We start from the raw sequence: 22563 nt of genomic DNA on the forward strand, positions 1-22563 counted from the left end.
TCATTGGGCTCAGTCAGCCAAAAGTGGAGAGAAACTTTGTACAGACATCATTAGTTTTTCTCCATTTAAAGATTAATCATGAAGAGCTCTGGCTCTTTAATTCTGTAATTTGTATATTTAATGGGCTGCTGCAGAATCTATGACAGTAATTAGCATAGCCTGAAAACTCATTAATACGCAACAACATGATTAATGCAGCATTAATGCAAACATGACTGAAGTTATTTGGGTTATGTAGTAAGAAGATTAAAGCTAAAATGTCCTGTTTGTTTTACCAGGAGTGGGTATAATGGGGTAGCAAGCAAAATAAGAAAAAACAGGTATCAAATTAGTCATTTTAGTGTAAAAGAAATACTCAGCTCTCATCGAGAGGATTTCGGATTTTGCCTGAGAGTTGTTTTCCAAAAGAGGTGTTATGTATTTCCCCCTTTCAATCAGTCATCGTATTCTGTGTTTATGCTTGTTCAACCTTGTAGTTTGACTTAGCTTTTTGTCAGTTTGAGGTATTAAGAGTATATAAAAAGTCTTTGAATTGTGTCATTCTGAATAAAGTTAGACTTTTTCAAAATATGGGGGGTTTGCACAGTCTAATTTTAAAAGCAATGGTTTTTTAGCTTCTCCTGGTTTTACTATCATCACAAAAGAAAAGGGGCTGCTGACCTGCAATTGGACACTCCACTTACAGTCCGGAAAAAGTTTGGGAAAATTTTTTTGTGTGTTTGCCTGTACAAGTATATATGTGTGTGTACATATGAGTATGGACATATATATAAAACTTTTAAGTATGTATTTTAAATTTCTACTAAAAACTAAAGCAACTTAAAAATGAACAGCATTTACTTCATCAATGGAACTACTAACTCTGTGTCATGTTTGTGATGATGCACTTTGAAAATATTTTCAAACACATTAAGGTAACAGAAAAAGATGGAGCCTGTTCCTGTACCAAAGACAACAAAAGATGTTGGACAGAGTTGGGAAGAATACTTTCCAGCTTCTTCTCTCAACAAAATCCATAAAGCTATAGGCGATCACAAAGTATGAAGAACTCCTTGTATTCAGCAGAGGATCTTCATGAGTATGTCCAGGAAAGCGTTCTCTGAGTTCCTTCTTTTCCTCCAATTCCACTGTCCATTATGTGAAATGGCTTTAAATACCGATCCATTTTTGTGAAGTCTCCTTATTTTTTTGAAAGGTGCATTTTCTTATTAAAAAAAAAAAAAAAAAATTTAAAATGTGTTTTTGCTATTGTAATGACATGTAGCATGCAGAATCGCTCTCACAGTGAGAATAATGACTAAATATTAATTCAATGGAAGTGTATGGTAACTGAGAGCTTTACTCCCCATTTATCCGCTCCCCAGTTAAAAACAAATTTGGTTTTATGATTTCTGTGGGAAGATGTACTTTGATTAGGCAAAAGCATTTGTACACAGTCTTAATGTTAAGTAAATGCTTAACGTTTGTCATCTTGAAGGGACTGCTGAGAGCCTAATGCTGTAGTCAAAATTTTACATATAATTTCTATTCATTTTAGTTGGCGTTATGCACAAATAAGGGCTTTAGTAAGCATAAAGAGATCGCTTTCTTTGCCAACAATTTTCTGTTCATTTGATTGGAATGTACATTACATAATTATTTACACCATTTCATATAATGATATAAGTAGAATAGAAATGCAAATTGTGTTTGTACAATTCTATGGTTCTGGGAGAAATTGCACTGAAAATGGATGTGCTTCACAGATTATGCAAAATTCATTTCTAATAATGCTTTGTGATTATCCAGATATTAGGCAGGTTTGGTTTTCTTATGTTTTCCAATCATAATGTACACTGGTTTCCTCTTATAATTTCCTAAGTCCACAAAGAAAATGTCCATAATATGCTAGGGTATCCAATTATTATTCTTTTTAATCTTATGGATATGGGTTGGGATCTGATGTATTTATGAAATTTAAACTAACACTATTCTTGCTGACCACATCCAGGTTGGAAATACATTTATGTGGCTGTTCTTGACACTTTGGGACAGATTTGTCCATGTGGTAATACATAGGTTTTGGTGAAGGGGCATGGGACTTCTGGGACTTGTAGCAAATTCTATGTATTTAATGAGTCTAATAACTTATACTTGTTGGCTATTTTGAGCTGGACTCTGAACGTCCAGTTGTACAGAAAGGTACTTTACAGGTGTTTTAGCTGAGTGATGGGACAAAGAGATTAGTTTTAAGTAGGCCACTTTGCTGAAATCTCTCAGCTGTTATTGTGAAAGACGTCTTCAATTACCTTGCCCCTCTGCTTACATTCTCCCCTCAACTCCTCTTTCCAAAATTTCAAAAAGTCAAAACACAATTTTTTTAGTACTGTGAATGTTTTTTGTATTTTGAAATGCTGATTTAAAAAAAAAACAAAAAAGCCCAAAACTAAATTAAATTAATTTAAATTGGAAAGATGTTTCACAGGAAGCAAAACCCTTTAGTCTGGGTGAATAGTTTCTTGGTCAAACAAAAACGATTTTAAACTTTTTATTTTGCAAGAAAAAATGTTTAGCATTATTCAGAAGTGATTTCTATTACTGTAATAATTATAAATTATTAGTATATGTTATGCTAATATGGGAGCTGCTCTAATTTATTAATATTTTCCCCTGACTACCAGGTTCCTTTTCTAAACTCAAAATAACCCCGTGTGCTCTGTAAACTTGCTTTAAGCAAAAACTGCAGCCAGCCTCTCAAGAGCACATTCTTGCCTGTTAAATACTTTCGTGCAGATCTTGCAAGCCATATTGAATTGCGCCAGAAGAATCTGAATCCAGACGTGAATCTGAGGCTGAATGTTGCTGAAGTTCTTAGACTTGCTAAACTTACATGAGGGAGGCAAAGAGGTGCTATAAAAATCGCTCATTATGCCTTTTCTGTATTAGATAAAAAACTGGGTTCTGACTCATCTGACATTGTAGTGAGTACATCTTTTTACTTTTAATATCAGCCTGTTACTAAAAGGAACTCTCAAAACTGTGTGCACTGACAGGGTAGCATGCTGATATTGCTTCTCAGCTGAATGCCTTTAAAATGCCCGCATTCATCACTCACATCCTCATTCCTCTACTAACCTGGATGTGCCATCTTTGAAACTAGGATAAAAACCTGATTACAATCCGCTACTGCGTAAGTTGAAACTAGGTAGATCCTGACGAAGGTTAGTCTGCTCTAACACGCTGTGGGACACTTTAAAACATTAAATATTACTATTAAACATTAATATTAGTAATTTTTTTACTTGCCCTTTTATTAATCTGTATTCTTCTTTTTGTCTTTTATGTTCACTGTATACAATGCTTGTATTATGTTTTGTACAATGCCATTATAATTAAAGAAATTCAATTACAGAAATTGAAGAAATTATTTACAATTAAAGGAATTCTGACAGCTTCTCCAATTGCAGCTGTAATTTGAAATGGAATTAAAGATTTTATTTGAATGAGGTACTTTAATGTTTAATTTGTAGTAAAATTTCCTGTTGTTTTTTACCCCAGAAATTATAACTCCTTATGGACCAATCATTTTTGTCACGTAAACAGGCCTGTTAGGTGAATTCTTCAGTTGCAATTCAAGGTTCAGTTGATTAAAAGTACATTCCTACTATGCCCCACAGATGGTCATGTTTTCCATCCAAGATTTAGTAGCATCAGTAGTGTGGCTGAGATGCAGGTTCAGTATATGACAAATTACAGAAGTAATTGTAATGTCACTATTTTATTTATGTTTCTATTTATCTGTTATATTTAACATTGAAGTTAAGGTTTTAGACATGCATATTGAAACAGTAGACACAAGTCTTTGAGAAACCTTCCTGCAAAATCTCCTCTACTCTCCTCTCCCGCCCCAAAAAAGAAGGTTTTTCTGGTGATCCCATGTGGTTTTCAAGTTCTTTGAAACTTTTCAGATTTTCAAAGGAAAGCTTTCTGTGTTCAGGTTAAGTAAGGTCCATTTTCAGTGCTCAGTGTCAATAAGGCAGAAAAATGACATACACTTAGTGTTACAAGTCTGAATGGGATTTCTGGCTATGTTTTATTTTGACCATGAGGTCCAACCTGGACTTGAGAAATCTTTTCAGATTTTTTTTTTTTTAATTAGTATGATCCTGTGTAAAATATTAATTTCACAAGTTCTTATCTTCCAGTGATAATATTATCTATGGGGCAGAAGTTTGCTTAATATTTGGTTTCTCCATTGCACTCAGTTCTAGAAACACAAGAAAATATTGATGTATGAAAGTATTTATTTAGAGCTAGCTTATATGAACTTCCTTATCTCATGAGAAACTCCAAAGATACCTAAACTTAAAGAGACGGAGTCCTTTTCTGAATTATGTAATAGGTAGCAAATAAATTTGGAAGAATTTGCTGTATGGGCTATGACTGAAAATGATGGTTCTGACTCATCAATACTTTATATGAAGCTATGGTAGCTCTACAGGCAGGAGTTAAGGTTTGTAAGGCTCTTCTATATCCAAAGAGGAAAGAAAGCTCCTGCATAACATTTGAAGACTTTTAGAATTACTGCAATATTACGGTTATGAATGATTTAATTTATATTTTCTAACACAACATTATAAAATAATGGTGGTTTTGCAGAAACTCAATTATTTTGTTTGTATTTGTCCTTCTGAATTAGGTGTGAGGAGGGATCCTCTGGTCTTCAGAAATGCCTTTTGGCAGCTCAATAAAAATACTGGCAGTTTGTTAAATTAACTGTGCTCTCCAGTGCTGGGATTAGAGGCCATCAGTCTCAGCCTCTCCAGCAGATACTGCTGCTGGAAGTACCTGGAACCTCAAAGTACAGCAATAGTGGTTATTTCTGAGTCGGGCAAAGCTATGCTTTTCCTTAAGTATGGACACTGTTGAGTTTTTTGTTTGCTGGGTGTTACTTATGTAGCTGCTTTTTGCAGGTATTTTAATAGTATGACTGATTTTCATTGCCTAGAGAATATGTTTCGTATCTGTGAGTGTATCATGTGATTTGCATGAAAACATTTATGTGATTAGGAGATGGTGTCAAAGGGTATTTCTTATGGGTATAGGTAATTAACAAGCATGATCTAGTGTCAGTGTGTATCAGAATTATAATTTTTTTAAATTTTTAAAGGTATAGATGCTGTGTACAAGGAAGACTTTTCTCACTGTTTTCTGCCTGACATAAGATAGGGAAAACATGTGTGAAAAGACTGAATAGTTTGATGAAGTTGGGTAAAACTCAATAAATTATCCTGTTCTGTAAAAAACATTTTATGTAGAAATGTTATGGAAGTGCATATTATGGGTAGATGTTGCTATCGCTGCCTTTTCATTTCCCTTTGCAAAAAAATTAGTACAGTAAAGGCATGGCTCCACCACAGACCCAGCCTGCGATATCTGGATTTGCATGTTAGAAAAGTTGGGCTAAATTGGGTGTATGGTTTTGTAATTTTCTTATTTGTTTCTGTAGCTTAAAAGAAAGGCATTATAATCTTAAAAGATTGGTGGTTACCCAAAACTTGTTTATTCATAATTATACTTCTCGAAACTGGATACATAATGTATGAATTGTTTACTTAATGTGTCCTTAGATAGTTACTGAGTAAGTTTATACCTTGGACAACAATATTCCAATATTTACAAGCTGTTTAATTAGCTTGTTGTTTTGATACGTAATGTAAAAAACCTAAGTTTTTTTTCCTTGTATGTCATTTGAATGATATTTCATGTGCTGAGACAATATTTTATCAGAAGCCAAATGGAGGACTATTGATAATGATCTGGAAAGTTCTTAATTAAGCTTAGTTCATCAGTTATTCCTAGGATATTTCCAATTTTTGTTAAAAATTATTCTTCTCAGGTGTTCTTTGTGCACTTAGATATATGTATTTATAAAAGAATATCTAAAAATATACATATAAATATGTGTGTGTGTATATCTATGTATCTTTTGGAACCAACTCCCCACTATTCTTCATAGAAATCCTTCCATGCAGGAGCCTTATTCCTACTTTACCAATAGAAATGTTAAGGGACAAATGAAAATCCACATATAAACCATCAACTATTAGAATAGTATGCTAATATCTGAATTACTTTTTTTTTAAGAAAGAAGTTACTGAACAGCATAAGTCATAATTGTATATCTTATTTACAGATGGGTAAGGGCTCTGAAATCACAGATATTTCTCTCAAAGGCTGATTCAGTCTGGATTAGTAAAACTTCTGCAATGACTGGCAGGGGTTTTAGGTGAACAAAACTGCCATGATTTTGGTTTGCCATTTTACTGCTGGTTTTAAAACAACTTCTTGTTTGTAAATACACTGTTAGAATGCATAAGAACCATTTTTGACATTAACCATCTGCTTGCTTTTCCTAACCAGGTATTAAGGTGAAATTTAGAACCCAGGAACCTGATGGTTTGATTTTTTTCTCTGCATCACCTGGGAATCAAGAGGAATACATTGCACTTCAACTGAGGAGTGGGCGTCCTTACTTTCTTTTTGATCCACAGGTACAACAAAAGACAGGATCCTATAAAAATAGCTTATATTATTTCTTTCAGTACTTCTTTACATACTTATCTTTTTTTATTATTTTTTTAATTATTATTATTGATACAAGTTAACTGACTCTTCAGAACCGTTAGGTAACTGGAGATTCGGGGGAGAGAAACACTGAAACACTAAAGCTTTGCTCATTTTTTGTTACATATGCCACAATTCACGGCTTTATTTTTGTATTTTTATGAGTTGGGTTGTTTTGTCAGTACCACCAAATACCACTACAGCTTAAAGTATCAAGATTTCAAAAGTGGGCAGAACTAGTTTTTAAATTAGCAAATAAAGGTTAAATATATTTTTAGTCAATTATTTTTAAGCCTCCCATCTTGAGACTTTGTCTTTTCCTACTGAAATCAGTGTGTTGCCATTAATGTGATGAAAGTAGTCTCTCACGTCTAGTAATAATGAACATAGCACAGATGTAAATAATGAGGGAAATATTATGAAATAAATTCCACAAAATTAAAAATAAGGCCACATTCCTTGCATTTCTGTTTGGGTATTTTCTGTTTTCTCTCCACCCCAAAACTGGATCTCCTCGTGGAATAACAAAGCATTACAGACTCACTTATATTTCATAAATATGCAAGAAACTGTAAGTAATTATCGGATTTTCTAATGATGTTGGCAGAATGTGGTATCATATGTATCCATATATGTGCATCCTTTTTGTAAGGTCACTGCTGCCTCCGCGTTGCTGGAATGCCTGGTTGCTATATCAGCCATACCTTCCGTCATACCTCAGTGTCTAATTGTGTGATTGGTGTTGTGTCGACTACTCCGGAGGGTTGAAGAGAAATGCTTAATGGATCCACTGTTAACCTTTGCTTCCTGAGCTCTGCCATGGTCCAGGCACTGGTGCTCCATGAACATGCAGAGGTGTTGTGCAGCAGTGAAGCTCCTCTTCAGCTTTGGAGGATCTGTAGAGGAGGCGTAGTGCTGCAGAGGCTAGCGTATATGTGATCCCTGTGCTAGAAAACATTAATTCTACTTCTGACCCTAAGATATAAATGTCTATTATTTGCACTGCATTTAAACACAGACTTCATCTTCTTTTCCTTGTTGCAAACTGAGTCAGTGTGTACTTCGATTTTTTGGGCACCATGCTTAACATTGTTGTTAATGTTGCTCTCATCCACATTTTAATACGTACTAGTTCTGTTTTAGCTCTTTTACACTTACAATTTCACTTAATTGAAAAGGAATTTTTATTTCATTTGCAAGATCTTTCTAGGTGTAATAGTCTGATTTTGTTGTTGTTGTTGTTTGTTTTAATGGGAGTGGATATCTTTCAACGAGCATTTTAGTGCTTCAAATAGTATTCCTAGACCTTCTTGCAGATTTGCTCCTTCTGAACTAGCTTTATGTCAGCTGGGTTGGACTCATTCCCTGGAAGATGTATTTGTTTGGATTCACAGTATTTGGGGGTGAGGGGGAGAGGGACAGGTGGGACAGTGGCTGGTTTGAGGCTTTTTTCTTATACTTCTTCTTTTTTCCCTGTCTTTTAACTGTAAAAAATGCAGGTCTCATCCATATTCAGTCCCCTGACCTTCTCAGTTCAGCTACTATTTTCAATAGTTACTATATTGAATTTTAACAAATTACTTGTTTATCTTTCTGTTTCATTTGAATTGGACAACTCTGTCCCATGCTGATTTTTAGGATCATAACTTCCATATTGTTCCCTCTTATAAAGTCTAAAATAGCCTATATTGCTGCTTCAGCGACTGTTATAGAAAAAAACTCCTGTCATTCAAGGCATTCAGGAATAGTGTAGGTCTTAACATTTGATTTACTATCTTGAAAGCTAATGCTTTCTAATTTCTCATTAATAACGTGGAAGAGATTCCCGTGCATTCTCAGATTCAGAAGCAGGGTACTGTGGCTTACATCAGTATGTTTCTTGTAGTATCCTTTTCAAAAACTTTAGCCTGTGAAAATTCAGTTATCAAAATTTTTCACTCTTCTTATCCTTAATATGCTGTGCTACCTTACTATCTTTACCTTTGTTTCTATGTTTTCTACATAGTTTCAGTCTTTTTTCTTTTTGCCATTATTTGCCATTCCTATCCTATAACATCAGCTATCATGTTCTGTAGCAGCAATTCTTATTCCTTCATTTGCGTATAACAGTTTGCATTAGTGTGCAAATGCTTTAATTACTACTTATTAACATCATATGATTTCCCAACCAGTTTGTATGCATTATTTTCTCTAATTATGGTCATGGCATATATGATAAGCATTTATGGCCCTGCCTTTGTGCTCTTCTCTTAAAAATGGCAAAAATTCTTCTTGGTGACAATTGTGTCTCTGCTGCTGTTTATCTAGAGCAGCATGGTGTAATGTTCTGTGCTCCCTTCCAGCTGTGTCCTGTTGCAGGTTAATTATTTTTACCCTTAGTCCCTTTCAGGATTCTGGTATGTATCTTTGCTCATGATCAGTAGCGCATTCTCTCTTTGTTGTAGCTGCTCTAGGGATACTCCTGCCAAGTCTTCTTAGTGGGGAGTCTTCAGTAGCCTAACTTCTTCCTTCTCTAAGTGTTAATTTCAAATCCTTTTCTTCCTGTCCATTCGTACTTCTCTCAACTTCATGTACACCACTATTCATCTAGCTGTTGTCTGACTATCTCTTTTGTCTCCCTTTTGTATTGTCTAGCTGCTCTTTTTTCCTTCCTTATTGTTTTACTGTCATTCTTTGCAGGTTTCTACTCATGGTCCAGGAAGCGTGAGGTTTTTTGCTAACAGATGTCTTCCTCAGTCTTGTCTGCATAATCAAGTTGTTCCATAAACCTTCCTCCTAACCCAGTGTGCCTGCAAACCTTCACCTCTCTGTGGATTTTCTTCTCATCATAATGCCTTTTCATCCAACCCTAAATTACACAGGCAACTCTAGCTGAATTTATAGTTATGTCTCAGTGGCTACAGGTCATTTGTTCAATCTTTTTCCCAGGGAAGCGCTGAATATTTTATACAAAGTGAAATCACTAGCAGTGGAAATTTAAGGCCAATCTGGAGCACCTTTTTCCTTGGTGATTAGGACAGTCTGAGGATAGAGTATTGGAATTCTTCTCGCAGTATGGAGGGAACTGAATCCAACTTTTGCATTTTAAAAGATGATCCATTTACTAAACTTTACAGCAAAAAAGAGGAACACAAGATACTTTTCTTGCCTGTGGTTCATGCGGAGGCTGAGGGTGAGATGTTACTCCCCCCCCAAAATGAAGATAGAGAACACCTAGCTATGATCCCAACTATACCTTGCTGCTTGGCATTGGCAAAACTTTAGTATTTGTTCATCTTCTCAGTGGTAGGAGTTTGGGCATTGAAAGAACTTGACTGGGAGAAGTGTAGTTACATTCAGACTTTGGCACCTACACAGTATCTTTGAAGACCCATATTTGTGATGTTCCTTTGTATTTTCATGAACGTAAACATCAGCATGAAGAGCCACAGAGATTCATCTTTACTTAGTTATTACTGAGAGCTACTAAAAATTAAGACTTACTGTATGGCTCAGCAAACTAATCCAGATTTGGTTCCCTATGTGTGATTTCCAAAATGCACAACAAGCCATTTCACAACAGGATCCCTGAATGTGATCACTGAGTCACTTGGGTAGTTCTGGATAAAATGTCGTACAGAAGCCTCCAATGCAGTGCATGCTGAACTCTGGACGCCATCTTTTTTTCTCACTTTGCCCCCCCAAAATTAAGCACAGTTTAGCACATGTGGTAGCGTGGTCCCAGATTGAACTGGTTACAAATAAATGTGGTTTCTGATATATAAAACCGTTAATGCTCTAGACTGTTGCCAAACAATATGAAGAACCACTTATTCAGGCACCTGATCTTTAGAATGCAGCATCGTTTGTAACAATTTTAACGCTAACTAAGTACACTTTGATGAGACAGCATTTAATAAAATGCTCATTAATTTCATCATTAGCAAGGGTATGCTAAGAAGTAAGCCAGTTTCTTATGTCACGCCCAATTAGCATCCCATGCTAGTAATCCCATTAGTATTGTTGAATTCACTAATGGAAAAACTAATGGGCATGCTAGCAGGGCACATTAATTGGGCATGACACCAGTTCTGGTTTTAATTATTAAACTACGATAATGAAATGTGTGTTTGTAAAATATTAAAATGTTGAAATAGGAGAGAAGACAATAAAAAATAGTATATGAAAAAGTGCACATTAGTATGTATAGATACATAGCTTTGTATTGTTATCATGGGACAGAGGACTGCTGTACAAACTGCCTCAGTACCAAGATGTTGGCTGAATGGAGTAGGAAACATGCTGTAAATATTCGTGGGAAATTATTTTTTCTGTAATCATATAGATATGTACACTTCCTATATATTTTCATACATAAGATACACAGTGACAGTCTCCAATTCAAAATGTACTGTAAAATGTATACTCTGTTCATAAATCTATATGCTGAAAAGCAATTTCTAATAGATGCACATCACTAAAGGCAGAATACTAAACTTTAACAAAAGGATTTTAGTATTAATCGCAATAGGTGGTTGTTTTTATCAACAGGTATTCTTTGTGTGCGTAACTTTAAGGTCTTTGAGCCAGAAAGAGTGCTAGAAGATCTGGAAAAAAAAAAAAAAAATCTGAACTGTCTGGTTTGCTACTACAAAGTAACAAGCTAGACCCCCAAATTATAAGGAAACTTATTTTTCTTTTATATATTTTTTGGAAATTGTTTTTTTGAAGCCTGTCTCAGGCCATAAAGTAGCTGCAGAAGTCATGATTCTTTAATATTATGTAGTACCTATGCAAAGAAATGTTTTTCCATTCAGTAGTTGCTTGCTACAAAGGACAATTCTATTTCATCAATTCAACAGAATAACTTCGAGTTCCCACAGGGTTCGAGTACAGTATAAAGTCCTGAGACAATATTAGAGGAATTATTGGAAAGTTAGATGATTATTTGGATATAAATCTCAGGAAAATTCTTGAAATACATTAATTTTATTTTTATTGCATCATTATATGAATTTACGTGCTATTTTTTTTCGTTGTTTACAGTCTTGAGATTTAGTTTGGCAACCACATCTGTTATATTCCTCTTAGCAATTCAGAAAAGATTTCTCTGTATTTTGTCATGGATGTCTCTGAATTCACCCCCTCATATCATTATAATTTTTTTGTTTTAATAAAACCAGGTAAAAATTCTAGTTAAATTTAAAAACATTTTTACAAGCATCCCTTGTACGGTAAAAACATCCTCAATAACTACCCTTCCCTCCCCCCCCCCCGCCACCCTGAATCTCTTGGTACGACCTTTTCCTTCATAGATGTATTATACTTGCTCAACTAAAAATTCAAGTCCTTTTGATACCAGGTTAACAGGGACAGAACATGCATCTTCATACTGTCCTATAAATACACCTCTTTTTTGGGTCCCTTCCTGTAGACAGGTGCTGCAGTCAACAATCCTGATATGCAGTTGCTTTCTGTGGGTGGCACATTGAATCATGGCCATCAAACTTCACAATGACAGCAATCCATGAAGTAGTTAAATAGAGACTTAATTTAAAAAATAAATAAAAAAAAAATCAGAGTGACATGACCCTCAATAATTTGCGCCTCATCCTTGTCTTTATTAGGAGAGCTACACAGGGTTTTCTATTTTTAATAGAAACTGAACTGGATCCTTGATCCCTCATTTATTATTTGAGAAGGTTAATTTAGTGGGGAAATCAGTCCTAAACATCGTTCAGTATTCCAAAAGAAGTTAAACAGAGGACTTGAGGACTTCTGTCTTTATTTTTAGATGTTATATACCAAAGTGTTGTAAATAGTAAGGTATAATTCTAAATCGTGCCTTCATAATATTCTAAATCAGATTCTTCTGTTAATAAAAAGGGATCTGCTGTAGCAGTTACTCCAACTAATGATGGTGGAAAAGAGTACAATGATAACAGTTGGCACCAAATAATCGCTACAAGAATTCAAGCACTGGGAAAAATCACAGTGGATGGGCAGTACACAGGTAATCAATTCAGTTCCATTTTGCTTTATTATTTTAGTGTTACTCAGGGTATTGCTCACTTGCTTACTTTTCCACTACCTATGTTCATCCATAAAGCAAAAAATTCACTCAGTTTTCTGACAAAATCACTACTGTTTTGTCTGTGCATCTGAGGTATCTGTCCACTGTGAATTTTTGATAATTTAATACTAAGTGGGAGGAGTTTGTCTTTTTGTGCTTGTAAATCTATGATTGTGTTAATATTCTTTTGTAAAATAGAGCTGTAAACATTTCCCGGATATGTACGGGAAAGTATTAGGATATTGTGTAACATTAACCTCTTTTTAATCAAATACCAATATTCTGTTATTGAGTTGAAAATCTGTTGAAAGCATTGAACACAAGAATAATGACCTATTTTGTTCAGGTTCTTCCATAGCAACTAGTGGCAGTACCATAATTGGAGAGAACACGGGAGTTTTTGTTGGAGGACTTCCACAGGGTTACACTATTGTAAGAAAGGATGTAGGTGAGTATGATTGTGATATAACAAATCCTAGACAGTGGCACTGACTTAACTGCTTTCCCAGTGCTATAGGCTGTATTGACATTGTGTCAGAAACATGAGGACAGTAATTACTTTGCATAATTATTTACATAATTGTTTTAATAAAAAATAAGTCTGTACATATCTTTTGGGATAGATTGAAATATCTATATAGCTGATTTCATCAGCAGTAAAGCAGTATATGAGGTCTGTGTACATTTTAATGGATTTTATACACTGAACTGGTATGCATGTGAAACTTACGTATGCTTTACATTCTGGACTCCCAAATTCTTTTCTAATGTACACATACAAATTGTTTTATTAGCTTAACCACAGGGCTATGCATCCCACCTGGGTGCAGGGATACAACATGGTAGCCTTTTTTAGTGCAGGTTTGGATCCTTCAGGGATTGTTGCATTGAACTCAGTGGTGTGTGAATATAGCTGTATTCTACAGCTGTATTTAGGTGGAGCTGAATTGTAGCTGTCTTCCAGAAGAATCAATAAACATATGTTTTCATACATAAACTTGGTATATATGGCAAGTGTGTATTCTAACAGCAGATAAGAGAGAGGTGACTGCATATAAAACCAATAGACAATCAGCTATTCTCTGTGGTTTCATATCCAGGCTTTTGGTTTTTTTCATATTAACCTGAAAGCCAAATTGTTTAAGTTTGTGTTCCCACCACTGAGAAGGACGCGAAATCTAGTTGATGACTTCATGTGAGGTACACTAGAGTACAACTCTGTCTTTCCTTCTTTATGTCACTTTATTCAAACCAGAAATATGTGCATGTGTTCTTCTAAAACTTTGGTTCATAAAGTAATCCAGAATGCCTCCCTCAAAAACGCCAGCTAAATAGTCAAAATGAGATTGACTATAAATACCATTCAAGAGAAGGCCATCTATGAAACCTGCTTTATTTTTTTGTCCCCAGTGAAAAAAAAAGATATAGCAGCCATGAATCGCTGGGGGGTTTTTATCCAAACAAGGAAAGAAAAACTTTCCGATGAAGCTTCTAAACACGTATTCATCTGTCTTAGCTTTTGTAACACTGTTTCTTCCTATTCAGCAGATGCATGCTTTTCTTCACAATTATTGTTTTGTTTAAAGAGCATAAACCTGAAAACTTTCCTTGGAATCTTCATGGAGTAGATTTACACTGTTGTTCTGAAAGTACCTGTATGCAAAATCTCAAAAAGTTTAATATTTTCCAGCTGCATAGCAGTAGCTGCTGTCTTTAGTGACTATACGCATTCAGTAATCTGGATTTAGCTTAGAGACCAGCTTTATGAAGTCATTGATGGCTGGTTATCAATGCACACATGCACATATATAATAGGGTGAGCATGTATAAAACATATAAATTAATCCCTGTGTTTAGTTGCAGGTGATTGGCTTAAAAAAATTATTTTCCTTTTTTGCAGGGATGAAGATGATAGTCCAGAAAGGATTTGTAGGGTGTCTCAGTGACATATTTTTGAAAAAAGTGCATACTCCCTATGAAAACTGGGAATCTTTGAACTGGCAGGATGCTGAAGAGCAAAACAACGTCTATCATATTTGGGAAGGATGCCCCATTGTCCTCTCAGAAGGAGCACATTTTCTTGGCAAAGGTAGGTTGCTGTACTATTGCACTAGCCAAGTGTGTTCTTAAGATATAAAAGGTGATCATATCAAAAGTATTGCAGTGATCTGCTTTTCAAAGCAGTTTTAGTTATATAGGATTATTTTTGAATGGTTTAAAATTTGGTTTCTGGGTTTACAGAAGACTAGCGCATGAAAGAAGAATTGCATTCATAGACAAGTAGTGCTGCTGTAACTGTGTGCAGACTGATGTGCATGTGAAAGGTGAAGTTTCACTTCTGAAGAGACACAGATTCCTATAATGTATCAAAAAAATGCCAGGTAACAAAATTTAGGAAATTGCACCAGTTTGGTTTGTTGCACATTTGTTGTACATTATGGATAACTGTCCCTTACAAAGCCGAGTGATAAATTTGTAAACCTGAATCTTGAAACCTCTGAGTTCTTCATGTCGAAGTAGAAAGTAGCACCTAGATTTATGCTTTTGGTTTCATGAACCTATTTATTTATGTATTTGACTAACTTATATATGTATTCACTTTCTTTCAAGGGTTCTTGGAACTGCATTCAGATGTTTTCAGTGGTGGACTGGAATTTGAGATCTCATTCAAATTTAAAACAGATCAACTGAATGGATTGCTTTTCTTTGTATACAACAAAGATGGCCCAGATTATCTTGCAGTAAGTTCAGAAATAGGAATAACTGTATTCAGATATGACCTATGAGTTTTGTCTACTAAGATATGTCCAGCACTTAAAGAAATTTCAAACCATAAGTTATTTTTGTGTTTTATTATTTTTGAAATGCTGTGCATAGCGAAGTGTAAGGGGAGCAAAAAGACTCCAACAAATGCTCAGAATAAGTTACCTTTATATCATAAATAAGGAAGATATCAATATATGAAAAGCAGAATTATTCTCTTTGCTGGATTAGAAGTGATTAGAAAAGAGAATAGAAGACGTGCGTTAAAAGCTTTCACTTCATTCCTGGGAAAGTATAGAGTTACCCAATTTCCCAGTTCTCATACTAGAACAAAATCAATTAAATTGTAAATCAGAAAGTTCATGATGCAAGTTGGCTGGTATCCTAATAAAGCTTTCTCTTTAAGGTATATGTATATTTTATAATCAATATGTTTTCTTCATTTTGACTTGAAACATAAGGACAGAAATTAGTGGTCCAGCTTAATCCCATCTCATCCCTATGACTGTTTCCCCAACACTGTAGAGGAGGCTGCATAAATCCTGTATTATTAGGCAAATTTGTGAGATAATGCCGATGAACTTTCTTTCTGGTGTCTGTTAAATAAGACTGTTATATGCTCAGAAGTACTGGTGATTCCATGTTTTCCAGGATTTTGTTTAAGACTGAATATGTTGCAGTTTTTCAAATTTTTTTATTAGTTACATGACTCTGGATTTTCATCTGTTTCTCCCCCCAAGGATTTTGAATGTAATTAAGCTCTGGTCACCATTACTTAGTGGGTCAACTGTAGTTACTACTTGCACCAACTAGTAGGTATTACACTGAAAGTAATATATCTTTTTAGTTGGTCCAAGAAGTAATCATTTACATTTAGAGATTTTTGAGGGTATTGTTACTTTTTATGACCTAATCTGCTCTTTCTGCATTTTTATTGAATTTCATTTATTTATTATAATGTAGCTGTTTTGCTAATGGCTGTCATGTCACAGCCTGTTTTATTGCATGGCATTACATCTAATGTGCCTTTTCTTTTAAACTTGTGACCTAAAATGTATAAATAAATTTTTCTCCTTTTCAGGTCAACTATAACTTGCTCTATATTTACTTTTTATGTTACTGACTTTTCCAGCAGATAATTTTTTCCTGGATTTTGAATTCTGCTTGACCCGATTGCTTCCTCTTTTTCAAGCAGCCTTAGTTCAAAAATTATAATGAGTTCCAGTAACAAATCTTGCTAATTACATGTTATTACTTCAGTTTTGCCCTCAAGTAATAACCAAGTTCGTGAAATGCTATACACACACTACTGTCCCACCCTAAAAAGACTTACATGTGTGTAATTCACAATACAGGGACACTATTTATGTGAATGCTATTCACAGGGACAAACATGGGGCTTCGATTCTTCTGGAGATTCTTGTGCTATGTGATCCTTGTTTCCTTTCTATTGCTCTGTGAAAGACTAACAAATATGAGAAAATAGCTTCTGACTATAAAGGAAAAAGGGGACTTGCTAAATTGGAAGTGCAGTCAAAAGCACAAAGTAGTGAGACAAAACACTTCTCTACTCCTACTTCCAGATTTTTGGCAGTTTTATATTATTTTTAGCACTGAAGACTGTGATTAGATACTTTTCTTTGCATTTGTCCTAAGTCAAGTGAAATTTTTTTAATCTCACTTTACGCCTGACCTCAACATCTCCATAGCCTTAAGATGAGGATATTCCGAGAGGATGAGTATATGCGTGCTTTTCCAACCCTTGCAGCTTTGTGTTCTACACATACATAATGATGACAGAAGGTTTTTCCGTACACTTGAGCTCACAAAAAAAGGTTAATAGAAAGTGAAAATGAGGTGTGTAGCATGTTGCGCATGAGCTACGATGTCTTTGTTAGGAGCTTTGGTCAGGAGACACTTGCACTGCAAAACAGATTACAAGACATACCACTTATCCTGAATGCCAGTGTAAGATGGTATTCCCTGACCCTTGCCTTTGCATAGGTCACAGCTCTCTTATTAGCTTTATAGTTTTGGAATGACTGTAGCTAGACACACGGCTGGCCTGCTACCAAACAGCCAAAGACTCTGTCTTGTCTTCTGCCCAAGACAAAATTATGTCTTAGAAAGGTGCTGTATGTAAAGGTCACTTCTTCCATGACTTCCATGCCCTGAGGATTAACTCAAGCCAGAGAGGTCAATCTGATTCTCTTTCGATCCAGGCATAATAATTATGAGCAAAGTGTGACCAGATAAACTAGTATGAATCTCTAGCTCTCACTCCGGCTTGTGTTTCCTCATGAATTTGTGACTGAAAGAAGGTACTGAGACTGCTGGTAGAGTTTGCATTACTGATTTTGATGCTGACCACTTCAACAGCAGCAAAAGCCTAAGCACTGCCATCTTACATGCAACAGTGGCACCAGCTCCCAAGACATTGTAGCTGATGATTTGCTTCTGCAAAGCTGCAAAGTAAGAAAAAAGTCCTGTAGGAACTTTTTCAAAAGAATTGCACTTTTGAATAGCTGTATGAAGTAAAATAACCAGTGTCCAAGATGAAAGTATCACCTGTGATGGAACTAAGGAGGGGTGTGAAATAAGCATTTTGAGAACTCACAGTGGAAATCTTTTTATTAGCAAAGAAGTGACTGTTACTCACGTGAGTCTTGTGAAGGTGATATTCCTGTTGGTCACCAGTGATTTCTCTCTGTCATCAGGAAGAGATTCCTATTCCCTTTCCATTAAAGAGTGACTGATTCTGAGGAGGGTATTGTCTATGTTTGGGCCTCTTCCCTCTGGCTTGCAGGTCTGAACAGGGCTAGTACCAGTATGGAACATCTCTTTAACCTTATTGATTTTGAACCGGAAAGACTGGTTCAGCATCAACATCACTACCATGTATTTTTCTTTCAAAGGGCTCACAGACTGACTGTCATTGCCAAGTTCTTTGAAGTCCATTGCTTGTCTCTGCTGGTTTTCCTGAATCTCAGGAAGACTTCCCAGTTCAAAGGAGATGAAGCTATAACCACTCTTGTAGCTCTACACTGACTGAGACCATTTTGGATGGCAGGATTAACAAAGTCTCATTCAGCCTCTAATGCAGCCCCTATCCTATCTGAGTTTTGTTTCTGAGAGCTATGGCTGGATATTCCTTTCATCTTCAAAATCATATATTTATAAGCAGATTGGGTGAGGTAGGGACTGGTCCCTGCAGACATGGAAATACAGAAGCACAAAATAATTTAAGTTGAAGGGACCTTTTGAAGTAATTTATTCCAAATCTCTGCTAAAAGCAGGACCAACTTAACTTTGAGAAGGTTGCTCCAGGCATTTTCTGTTTGCATATTGTGCATCTCTTTACAGATGGACAGTCCACAGCTTCTTAAATTCTACAGCCTGTTCCAATCTTTGACCATCCTCGTTATAGAAAAAAAAAAAATCCTGATATCTAACTGTGATTTCTCTCATTACAACTTGTCTTTTGCCTCTCATCCTTTCACTATGCACCTCTGAGAAGAGTCTGGGTCTGTCTTCTCTATATCCTCCCATAAGGTAGTTGAAAATTTAAGTTTTCTTCATGCTTACTCTTAAGACTCAACAAACCCTGTTGTCTCAGCTTCAACTCATATGTTATGTACTCCAACCCCTGATCAACTTGGTGCCCCTCCACTGGATTCACTCTGGTGTACCAGTATCTTTCATATACTGGAGTATCTACAACTGAATACAGTAGACCTGATAGGTCTACTGTATGTCATATGTGATGAATTGAGAGGAAGAATCATCTTCCTGGACCCACTGCCTACCTTATTTCTAATACAGCCCAGTGCATGTTGGCCTTCATTTCAAGGGTACATTGCTGACCAGTGTTCAATTTGCAGTCCATCTTGACCCTCAGTCCTTTTCTTCAAAGCTGCTTTCTATGTCTAGAATACCGTGGCAGCCCCTTTTGCTATCAACAGCAAACTTGCTGACAGTATACCCCATCCTATTGCCCAGGTCATTAATAACATTTTTAATCAGAATCGGTCCCTGTATCAATCTCAGAGAGATGCTACAACCTGCCAGTGGGCCTATAGAAGCTATTCTTGCCCCACATGTTTTCTAGATTCATGCTAAGCTTTGGCTTTCCTAATTCCAACCTTACTTACATGCCCAGGTATACCAAAATAAGATTGGGTGCATAGAGAACAGTATTAATAAAATATTACAGTGGTGCTTAATATTTGTACCCCAAATTCTGAAAAGCAAGTATGCTTTTAAGCATTAAACTGAGAACCTGCTCAGGTTTAGAGCTGTGATATAATGCTCTTGTTCTGTTGAGAGATGGTAACTGAGATGTCTGACAGAATAAGATGATCTTCATGCATTTTTGGTAAAGTAATAATATATTTTCCAAGGACAGATTAACAATCAAGCATTCTTTTTAAAGTAGTCTCAGAATTTTATCCAGAGCAAACAATTTATCTGTTGTTTTTCTGAACCTATGTTCAGTACCAGAGAGATGCTAGATCTATGTAGGACTTTGCTTTTTTTTTATCTTCACCATGCAGAACAGTTCAAAGTGAACAGTGGTCCCCTATCTTTAGCTGCACTTGGGCATTCTAAATGTCAGTTCAGGTCAACACAAAAAGCACAAGCATCATTCACTGCCTGCCTTAAGACTATGCCAAGATGAGTAAATTGGAAGAGGGATGTGCTGAGTAGTGACCTCATGTCAAACACCATGCCCTCTCTCCAGCTTCCAGGTCTGGCAGACTTGCTGGCATACTATTGTAGTCATGCAGCTGAAATGCTTTCTTCACACCAGCACAGTGTGCTCGTATTAATTCTCATCAGTGGATAAAAATGGTGACTTGTCAAAAGGACTGCTTTTTCGAGCCATACTCATCAACATTGGTGCAATGAACTGTCCTTCAGTTGTATTGTAGAGTCCTTAGCTACAAAGGGCTACGAACTTATGAAAGCAGAAAAAGTTGTGGCCCCAAAGAAACAAATAAACAAAACCCCTCTGTCTCATGAGCAAGCAGTCAGTGTGCACTCTGAACTAGGATGTGTATTGCCCCTGATACCTCAAGTAGTGAGTTCTTTCTTCAGTAGGGGTCCCTGTTAAGGAAATACTGTCCAATTACAAATACCGCAATATTAATATTATCAGTAACCTAAATGTGTCGGTTTGTCAATACTGGTGATAAGCATTTATATTAAATCTGTAGTTTTTATTTCACTTAATAAGATTTTGGCATGGAAACAATAATGCCTTTTTGTGAACGTATTGATAATTTTCAACCACTAGTTCATCACCTAAGTGTTTAGTGCTCTATACCTGACAATTTACAGTCTCAGCCCACTTGTGTTCCATTCAGTTAGGATAAAGAGTCTTGCAGTAAAGCATTTGGAAACTTCTGCAGTGAAAAATTTAAGTAAAATGTATTTCTATTGGAGAATTGGCACATTAATCTCAAAAAGCACATACAAAAACAATTATTTTCTTACAAGATTTAGAAGAATAAGGATGAAATACAGAATCAATGTATGCTGGAAAAATTTGAAATTGAGTTCACCAGCCAATTAAAAAGACCTTAATCAGGTCTGACATTTCATTTCCTTATTATCTTGTTACATTCTTCTAAAAAATGAATTGATAGATAAAACACTGTTTTCTCATTCTCAAAAAAAGCAAAACAGTCCTGGCTCATTGTCTTTTCTTTTTACTTAGCTACATTAGTACCAAAGTCAATTGTCAAAAAATCAGAATATATTTTCCTACATTCTGAATTAACTGATACACTGTATTTAGAATGTTTTGAGTAAACAATTTTATTGTAATTTCTGCTATCCTGAAGATAAAAATGTCTTGCTCATTGATCTTCTTCATTGACTCCCTTGATTATTTTTTAACAATAACTGTCTGTTGTTGCTGTATATGTGATGTCTCTTTCAAAATCTTTTTTCTGTTTTAAAAATATATAGATTGAACTGAAGAGTGGAATATTAAACATCTTTTTAAAAACGGGCATTGTCTTTACACAAGTGGATCTCTGGTTAGGACTGTCTTATTGTGATGGAAAGTGGAACAAAGTCACCGTGAATAAGGAGGGCTCCATAGTTTCAGCAAGTATGAATGAACTGAGAGAGCAGATGCTTGAACCCCGTGTTCAGCATCTAAACGTAAACTCACCCATCTACGTTGGAGGAATCCCATCTGAGATTCAGAATTTTTATAAAGAATTGGGGTTAGAACAAGGTAAGGTGACACCACGAAGAGCATATGTTTTTCAAAAACCGGTGTCATGCACAAAGTGGACATTCTGTTGCTGGTAGTGTGAATTCTTGAATATGTAACGTGAATTTTTCCTTCCACTCATTGTTGCATTAACTACCAGTTATCTCTACCCATCTAGCTTTACTTAGTCCTGATCCTTTTGTAATGCTATAAAAATTCTTCCAACCCAGTGATATCTAAAGCAATCTAACTCATAGGAGAGGAACTGGAGAGTAGCAAATGGTAATCTGAGATGCCCAACCAGATGATCTCAAATCTTCATCAGAGAAAGCCAGTTCAGACAAAATTGTTTCACTTGATCAACTTGTGTCACTCATAGATCTGGAATACAAAACCAGTGGAAGACAGTAAACAGCTTAAATCTCTGTAATGAGGCTGGATGCTGCCACATGGAAGAACTGTTGAGAGCTTATTAGTCCTTTTTTAGGCGATACTGATTCTGGTCTAAAAAATTGAGTATAAAATGCTGAATTTGGATTTTGGCTACTTTACCATGATGTTTTCCATGTTATCAGGAGGAGGGGAGATGGTCATGGTTTTAGCCACCACTATGACCCTTCTTTCTGGAACAGGTCAAATTTCTAGGGAAAAGAGAGAAGCATTAATTATAGCCTGATACTAATGGCCTCCACCAAAGGATCTACTGTATGAATTGTAGTCAAAAAGTGTCCATTAAACTAGCTCTGTTTACGGTTTCGGTGTGTTTTTTCATTAATTCCGAAGCTATTCATCAGTCCTGGTGTGTTTTTCAGATACTGTGGGCAAATAAGTAGCAGTCAGTAAGTGATTAGTGGGGAATCTAGTAAGTGGCTTTGAGTGCATGAGCTCACATTGAATGCGTGCATTCAAGTAAGCT

At 35.8% G+C, this 22563-nt stretch overlaps 1 protein-coding gene across 5 annotated transcripts in view; it reads left to right on the plus strand.

Annotated features, from left to right (window-relative positions):
• Window positions 1-22563, plus strand: part of USH2A (usherin) — a 394137-nt gene that overhangs the window by 136077 nt on the left and 235497 nt on the right. For all 5 annotated transcript variants that reach the window (XM_069800131.1, XM_069800130.1, XM_069800132.1 and 2 more), the window contains exons 22-27: window positions 6403-6533; window positions 12472-12598; window positions 13005-13106; window positions 14559-14747; window positions 15269-15399; window positions 21395-21668. In XM_069800131.1, coding sequence (XP_069656232.1) covers window positions 6403-6533; window positions 12472-12598; window positions 13005-13106; window positions 14559-14747; window positions 15269-15399; window positions 21395-21668 — 954 coding nt within the window. The remainder of the gene's footprint in view (window positions 1-6402; window positions 6534-12471; window positions 12599-13004; window positions 13107-14558; window positions 14748-15268; window positions 15400-21394; window positions 21669-22563) is intronic.

This window comes from Haliaeetus albicilla, chromosome 13, assembly GCF_947461875.1.
Source record: "Haliaeetus albicilla chromosome 13, bHalAlb1.1, whole genome shotgun sequence".
NCBI lineage: Eukaryota > Metazoa > Chordata > Aves > Accipitriformes > Accipitridae > Haliaeetus > Haliaeetus albicilla.